At 40.9% G+C, this 8,963-nt stretch overlaps 1 protein-coding gene across 2 annotated transcripts in view; it reads right to left on the bottom strand.

Annotated features, from left to right (window-relative positions):
* Nucleotides 1–5,766: 5,766 nt before the first annotated feature.
* stxbp5a (syntaxin binding protein 5a (tomosyn)) overlaps nucleotides 5,767–8,963 on the bottom strand; it is a 137,702-nt gene continuing 134,505 nt past the window's right edge. For both annotated transcript variants that reach the window (XM_061746598.1, XM_061746599.1), the window contains one exon: nucleotides 5,767–8,549. In XM_061746598.1, the coding sequence (XP_061602582.1) occupies nucleotides 8,508–8,549 (42 nt within the window). In that variant the 3' untranslated portion in view covers nucleotides 5,767–8,507. The remainder of the gene's footprint in view (nucleotides 8,550–8,963) is intronic.

Here is an 8,963-nt window from a genome sequence, read left to right as displayed (position 1 = left end):
CATTCATGTTTCCCGTCACCACGGCAACAGTCGCAGTGATGTGCCATTGGCTGAGCAGCATGCCTGGTTCTGGACTGCCTGACCTTTTTTCTCAGTCAGTCAGTAGTTTAAACAGTATGCATCAACAAACATTTCTCCCCGGTGACCTTCTCCTCATAGCTTCAGCCAAATTGCACCAAACAACATGCTTTTCCTCTCACCTAACCGATTCCCCTCCCTTTGTGCCCGTCTTGCAGCATCCCGTAGACGCAGAGGCTTATCTTATAAAATGCACACTCTCCCTAACAGAATAAAGGCCCCACTTATGAGTGATAGTTTTGATTTTTTTATGTAAAAGTGGGATGATGACTCTTCAAAGACCACACTTATAATTATTTCCTGCATGTTAGTAGTAGAGTGGCTTTTTACAAAGCTCTTGTTATTTTTGATTGAACTGTGGATTTTACATATTGATTTTGTGTAACCCATCATCTTTTGAAATCTTTCATTATTCCAGGAAACCGCAGCGCTCGTGGACCCGATATTTGATGTTTGGCATATCTGCTTTCAGTTAGACTGATGATTAGTCAGCCACAGAGGAGGCAGCATTGTCCCCCCGGAGAAAGATCAATAGCTGCATTTCTGTTTTATCCATCAGTTTATTACAAATTCTAGATGACACAAAGGATAAAAATACTCTGACTGTATTTTTTCATTCTTGAGCCATATTTCTTAGCTGGAGCCACCCATTATGTCAGGAAACATGAAATAATTATGCCAGGTAACAGTCCACCCACAGTGGTATGAATCTGTCCTCCAACAGAAATTCATCAAATAAGAAATTCATCCTCACTTTCAGTCAATACTGCATGAGTATTAGCTCTGAATCTTAGATCAAATATAACCCATCTAGGAGGAAATACAAGACTTTTTTTTTTAGCGTCAGTGAGATTAGAGAGGACTCAGTTTAATAATAAAGCATTTCAAATCCCGGAATAGGTGGTAGGGATGTGTTAAAATAAAACTAAATGAACACGGCAAGCTACCTATTGTCACATTTAAAAAATGGATCATGTTCGACTTCAGAGAAACTGAACAGGAATGCTGCTTTGAGTGGGCAGCTGAATCAAGGACACATGTTTATATAATAATAAACCTATGAGTTAAATAACTGTGTTGCTATTGGGTCTTACATCTATAAGAATGTATTGTTGTGTAGCACTCTTGTGTTTTCTCTGTTCTTTGAACTTGCATGTTGAGACAACCGTGTGTGTTTGCTGCCCTCTAGCGTACACATTTTTCTAGACTATAGTCACTTGTATGTGAGACCCCCATGACCCTGTGCAGGATTACAGTTTTTTCTGAATGCTTAAGCACATTTTTTGCAACATTGGCTATTTTTGCTAAACTCTACACACAAATGAGAAAACCTTTCACCAAATTATCAAAACGTTATAGTTCTCTTGCAAAAGCAAACACAGCTTGATTGACTCTTCACACCTTAGTAAAAATGGTGTTTTCATATCAGACAGTAAACACATGCCATCATTTACTAAGTACATAATGTGCCAACTACACACTGATGGTATGAATACAAAACACATCTGGCTTTTGCTTTCTCTGTGCACAAGGTAGGCTACGTCAGTTTGAGGTCATACTTTTGTCATAGTTCTGTAAACACACAGGGATCCAAACTTTTCCAAACTCCAAACAAGTATTGGTGTTTATTCACACTCGTCAAAACAAAGACACAGCACAGAACACAATATAATAAATTCACAAAAAAAAGACAATCAGCCTACATCATGCCGTCTCTCTTGGTCCGGCCACAACATCTCATCCACATGGCATGCGATGTCCTCCAGTCCAAGGCACCGGGGAAAATACCTCCTTGCATGCCGTATCCAGGCCTGACATGATGCCTGCTCAATATCTCCACATGCCTCCTCCATTGCCTGTAAAAGGGGGTGGCGGTCGTGGATTTTCCAGCGCCAGGCAGAAAATAACTCTTCAATCGGATTGAAGAATGGAGAGTATGGGGGGAGGTTGAGTGCCATGAAGAGTGGGATCGGTAAACCAGTTGCGGACCAAAACAGCACTATGGAAACTAACATTGTACCATATGATGACATATCAGGTCTGCTCCGGCCCTTCTTCTTCCCCTTCCTCGTCCTCCTCTTGCTCCTCCTTGTCCCCTTCCTCTAACTTCCTCTAAACCTCTTGCTCCTTCACCTCCACGTCCTCTTCCTCCAACTCCTTCACCTCCACGTCCTCTTCCTCCAACTCCTTCACTTCCACGTCCTCTTCCTCCAACTCCTTCACCTCCACGTCCTCTTCCTCGGCCTCCTCTGATTCTTACTCTTCTTGCTCCTTCCATTGTACTCCACACAGCTTACCTGTGGCTTATTTATAGTGCTTAGGCTGATTGCAAAGTGAACTAATTCTCTAAAATTGTTTTCACATGTGAAAGTGTGCCAGACAGTTGGCAAAATAGTGTAAATAATAGCCATACATGTGTATAATTTTGCTAGGAGTGTTTTGGAAATTTGGCGATTGAGTGTAAGCAGTGAATTGTGCCTACAGTTTTGCAAAGTGTGTGTTACAAAATTACAAACTGAGTGCAAAGCAGTATTTGTGCTTTTAGTTTGGATAACTCAGTGAGTGATTTTGCTATATGTATTAATAGTTTTAGAAATTGTGCTACAAGAACATGATTAGCGCCTAAGCATTCAGAAAAAACTGTAAGCGAGTATTGAAAATTGATGGATGGACTTACTTGAACCATGCTCCTTGATAACAAGCTAAGTATGACATTTACAGATTCTCTCTTGGTAAGATGTTTTTTCTTTAAGCCCATATTGCTTCACGTCACTTGGACATTTTTCTGCAAGCAGTCAAAGAAAACACACAGCTCTTTCTATCATGGGCTTCATAAACTAAAGTTATCTAAAGAAGTGTGTTGATTTTGTTCCAACTCAGGAACTGTCATAAGAGGCTAAAAAGGTCACATGGTTCATTTATTAGTATTTCATTTCAACTTGATTTAACCAGGAATGAGTCCATTAAAAGGCAAGTTATCATAGCATACCATACTTAGTGTATAGGTGCACTAATAAGGCAAGAAAACCAAAAACATGAACACCCTTACGTGCTTTAACATTCCCTGTCATTTGAAATCGAACCAAAGGCTTTCCAAAACAAAGAAATTCAGTTCAATTTTTGATTTCCCTGTAGAGGATGCAGCAAAACAGACTGACAGCGTGTCTAGGGGTGATTTTTTTCTTCTGTACAGGGCCTTTGAAGAAGTCAATTTTACCACCTCTTGAAGAAGGTGTGAGTACTGGAATAGGAGACTTGGACAGATTCTGCACCCGATTGAGGCGTACCAGACAATGTCTATTTCTGGTGCTGGTGGGTGTTCTTCTGTGAAGGCCTCAGGCTTAGGAGTGAGTTAAAACGTGATTAGGGAAGACCAGAATTGTGCAGGAGCCACTCAGTGTGTCTTCTCCAAACAAGATGACTGTTGGTTGTAACAGTTGATGAGACTGGGCCAGTTTTTACTGGACTGCTCACATCAACAACCATGTCAAATTCTGCAGCCTCGACTCCATTTGTCTCTGCATCTAACCTCTCTTGAAGATGCATAACTCAAGTTATATACTTCTATCAATGCTCGACCCCTGGGTTACACAGAGTATGGAAGCACTGCGGAGTGTCCCAGAAGTGACTGTCCACTCTGCTAAAGACACACACTCACTCTATATGGCATTCAACAGCAGCTAAAACATATACATACAGCAGTTCAAGCTGGCAGAAAGAAGAGCATGGAGAATCCAGTCAGGTCTCAAAAAACTCCCAATCATACACAAGATTTACCTGACTGTTAAAACTGTGACATAACAGGTGTTTTAGAGATTTGAAGCATGAAGAGAGGTTCCTTTTAGAAATCAAAAAGCTAATTGTATGACGCCGTCCTTTTCCTGGTGAGCTTGATTGTGTCTTTGCTTTTTGCTGATGATGTGGTTTGCAACTGGAGTGGATGGCAACCAAGTATGAAGCAGTAGGGACTTCCAAATCTGAGACCATGGTTGTTAATCAGAAATGTCCCACTTTGAGTTTGGGAATGAGGTGTCTCAGGAGGCATTTACATATCTTGGGGTTTTGGTTCCAAGTGAGGGAAGAACCGAGAGGGAGATCGACAGGTGGATCAGGGCGGTGTCCAGACTTTTACTGGTCTGTTGCGGTCAAGAGAGAGTTCATCCAAAAGGCAAGGCTTTCTGTTCACTTGCCAATTAATGTTCTGACACTCAGCTGTAGTGTCAAACTGTGGCTAGGGCCAAAAGAATGACATCGCAGATACAAGCGTCTGAAATGAGTTTCTTTAGTAGATTGGCTGGACTCTCCTTCAGAGATACGCTGAGATTCTGCCATTCAGGGGTTGTTGGAGTAGAGTGCTGCTCCTCCACATTGAGAGAAGCCAGTTGGGCATCTGGTGAGGATACCTTCCTGGATGCTTCTCTTGGGAGGTAATTCATGCATTTCCAAAGGTTTGAGGCCCCGTTGGGAAACCAAGGAAACCCTTGATGTACTTCTCGGATTATGGTTATTGGATCGATGGATGAATGGAATTCCAGAAAGGACGAGATTTGGTAAGAAATATGCTTTTAAACAAGTAGATTACTGCATGATTCTCATATAAACTCAGGTAAACTCAGTTCATGTGGGTGCTTACAGTTCCCCCTCTGAACGGTTAATTCAAATTAGTCCAGTAGTTTGTTCTTTGACCTACAGAACCAGAAGTATGTATTCTTAAATTCCTTCCGAAGGTCTCACCTACCAAGCTCGCGGTTACTCTCAAATGTCAATTGAAGTATTTCAAAAAACTTCACTGTGTGATTTGTTGAACAGTTCCACTTCAGAAATTCTCCCAGTGGGACTTGACGTTTTGCTGACAATGGGCCGAAACCGCCATGAGGCCGAATGGCAGTGATTGCGCTCCGGTGTGACCTGCATTCTATGAGTAGGACCCAGACTTGAGTCTGATCTAGTTTGCATTTGCACCGCCAGGTGTGTTGGCTGTAGTTACCTTTGCTCTGCACCATATCCATGTGACACAGCATCTCCAGTCAATACATTCTAGAAAGAAGAGCACAATGCAGTTAAGAAAGGACAACAGTGGATGATGCCAAACACATCATTATTTCTCCATGGTGAGAAGAAGCTTGGCTCGTCGAAATTCTTGTGTTTATCTCCATATCACGAGATCACAAAGAGATGATCCTTTGTTGATCCGTCTGCTGATTAGGAGTTTCTAGCTCCTTCATAAAGCGCACCTTACAGTTAGTTTTGGTATCCCAGCAGCGCCACAAATAAGTACAGTACGGCATGCTCATTTTTGTATCGTCTGTAATATCTGAAGCACAAAATAAGTGTAACAGTGTACCCAGATGTACTGTACGGCTGCATGGTAACGGTATGGAACACTGCATGTACACATTTTAACCCACCAGGTTCCTTTTTCACTTTTTAGATGATTTTACAGGATATAAAAACCCCAAGATGGCAACAGCTGAGGACTGAACTTAAGACGCCAAAACTGCAGCGGTCACGTCCAACATCAAAAATTAATTATTTTCCCAATTGTACGGCCTTCATTGCAAACTGTGCTGTTATACACTATGGACCAACTAGCTATTACATAGTTAAATTTGAGACTTAGCTAAAAAAAAAAAAGTAATAACACTCTAAAGATTTATAAATAAGACAAAAGAATACATTTTCCACTTTTATTTTCCATTGCACAGTAATCTATCTACAGAATTCCTAAATTTTTGTGGCAGCAGATAAAGTCATAAACATCCATGTGAAAGTTGCATAAAACTGTACAAGAAAAGTTGGCTACAATGAGAAAAATACTGCAACCCACTGATAACGGTTGAATCCAGGACAGAAGATGGCATATGACAAATAAACGGGACTCCCCTCTCATTGTTTGAGCGTGTGGATTGGATCAGGTAAGAATACTGCATACTCAAGTGTGGGAGGGGGGAAAGAAAAGGAGGGTAACACGGAAATATACAATTAAAACAAAACAGCCGAGAAAAAAAAGAATAGCTGAAACAAGCTATTTTTCCTGAAGTTGTTTTTTTCTTTTCCTCTTTTTTTCACCTTGGAGGGAATAAAAGAGCTACCTGTCAACACCCACACTACATAGCTTACTGAACACATAGAAGGCCGGATTAGTACTGCAGCTGTGGAACCGACGGAGTTACAATTAATTCAAAGGACAATAGCAAAGTCTGAAAGGGAAGGGCATTATGTGCAAGGACTGAACACGAGTTGCTTAATTTAAATCAGAATTTAGGGGTTCACCTATACTACTCTTTATCCTGTTATCCTTTTTTCTCTTTAGGCGTTTTCAGTTATTGTAGTCAAACAGACACTCATCTGGACACACTGCAGATGGTTGAGATGAGGTTATTAATTGCCAGAACATAATAGAACTTATATAAGCTCTTTTACATGGACAGTCTTACACAGAGGTGGCGAGAAAAGACATACAAAACACACATTCACGCGTAAATGAATGCTTGAAGTATTTTATAGGGTGTATTGGAATGGTTTTGGTTTTAATGGAACAATTTTAATTATTTTAACCAAAAACTTGGCCACTTTAAACATTTATCGAAATGATGCCTTCTTTGACAAAAGTGCACTACAAACAGAATTCCACAGCAACCTCCCACATCTTAAAAGGCAGAGTAAGCGATTTCTGGATCAAGTTTAAAAACATTAACACACAGAGAGATAGCTCCACCCTCCTCCTCCTCCTCCATCCAGAGAAAACATGCGCCATCACGAACTCTCCCCCCAGTCTCTTCTCCAATTCAATTCCCCCCTCATAGGTTTTACCCCGGACACCCACTGATGGAAATACAGCTTTTGTTCCAAGTTTACAGAGCCATGGCTGTGTACAAATACTGTTTTTTTCATGGGCATCTAATGGATGGTGAGGTCAATGAATGTGACAAAAAATAAGTTGGGTTAGAAAGTGCATGGAACCGCTTACCCTACCTTTAAACCCTGACCTCAGACTCACTTTTACAGCTGCTTTCCATGTATGAAGCTACATGGTATAACACGTAACTGGGTGCCATCTGAACCACAGATTCATGGCCAAATCATAATGCAATGGAAAAGCTAAAGTAACTCTTTGGTGTCAGGAAAAATATGGCCTGTCTCCTCTTTTGTTGAAGCAACCACAACGCTTTCTTTCCCAGCTGGTCTTCGATTGTCAAACTATTAACAAATAAAAGTTAGAAGCCTGAAACAGAGATACTCCATGGGTGAATTGTACTGCAGACATGGTAAACTAGGTAATAAAGGTGAGTGTTTGACAACAAACTCAAGCACGCACCTAAATTAACAAACAACCATCAGTAGTGTCATTTAGTATATATTCCTTCTTTTTTTTAAATCTTCTCCTTCTTATACTGTAGATTCCAGCCCTTTTCAAAAAGATAACTGATGTTTTCACACAGAAGCCACAAAGCAAATATTATGAATAAATTAAATAATCATCCATTTTCACATTAGAAAAATAAAGAGATTTTCCATGAACAGACAGCTTTTTTTTTAAAGAAAAAAAAAAAATCAGATGGCGAACAAGAAAATTGAAAGTAACACACACTCTCTCTCTCTTTCTCTCTCTCACACACACACGCACCCACACACACGTTATTAATGATGTGAAAGTGTTTTGGATATAGAGGACAGTTTAGAGTCCAAGCAAAAATGACAAAATATCCAGTTTACATCAGAGTTGTGTTAATCCTTGTAACTCTCTGCATAGAGGAAGCTCAACTGTCCCAGCACTTCTGAAGGTCCCAGCGCCGCCGGTCGGCCGTCACACCCTGCTCCCATCTCCTCCAGGAGTTGTCCCTGTCTTTTGTACTCATCACTCAAGTTCAAAAGTCTATAAGTGGATACAGCATTGCACATGTATTAGATCTATGTGTATATATAATGATGTATTTAGATTCTTTCTTTTTACATTTTCATTATTTTGTAGTCCTTGTTACTTGATTAGATATGAGTTTTTTTTTTCAGCTGTGTGTGTTGATTTGAGCCACAGCCACAGGGGGAACGAAGTGGAGACAACGGTAAAGGACATTTCTGCAAATGAGAATGAGAAGTCTCCAGGTCGCTTGGGCCGATGTGCCACCTCTGAGGGGGGGGCAGAACAGAGAAAAACAGAGACGAGAACATTGGAAAAAAGAAAAGAAAAAAGACACCGTTTATTTATTCTGTCTGAGGTTGTCCTTCTCCCCCTGTCTAAGCCTCAGTTCCACCCTCAGACTGAGGTAAAAACAGTATTCAACATTGTGCTAGGGAAGAAAATCCCAAGTGTTTCGGTGAAGAAGGCTTGGAGGGATGGATGAACGGACAGATGGATGGGCGGGAGTCACGGTGAGTCCACATGAGCCAATAATCAGGTCCAGAGAGTTCTATTCCTCGCTCCTTGCTAATCAGAACTGGTACCATTTTTTGTCTTTGCACTTCAGCATCATCTAAAAATAAAGAAAACGTTTGAGAACAGGTTAAAAATTAGCTGCAACCTCTTAACCTCTTAACCAAAGTGCTGCCAGTTAAAGGGAAAGTTCGGTTTTTTACAACCTGGACCTTATTTCTGACATTTTTTATGGTCGTATACTCACCCAGAGGTGTTTGGTGTCATTTGGAGTCCTTCGGAAGATATTAGGAGTTTTTTGCGAGCCGCTTCTCCATATAACGGTAGCGCATGAGGGCACCGCCGGACACAGACGATGCAGTGTCTAAATAACACATGATTGCCGCGAAACTCTTCATTTCTTTTATGAATCACTAGATCTGCTTCCAGGACCTGTTGTAACATTGTGGCGCTGTCTGTGTAATAAATAAATCGGTTTGTAAACAAGACCTCTGAACTCATGACGTCATCTCTG

This window comes from Cololabis saira, chromosome 18 (genome assembly GCF_033807715.1).
Source record: "Cololabis saira isolate AMF1-May2022 chromosome 18, fColSai1.1, whole genome shotgun sequence".
NCBI classification, from domain to species: Eukaryota; Metazoa; Chordata; class Actinopteri; order Beloniformes; family Belonidae; genus Cololabis; species Cololabis saira.
This window is presented reverse-complemented; position numbering and strand designations above follow the sequence as displayed.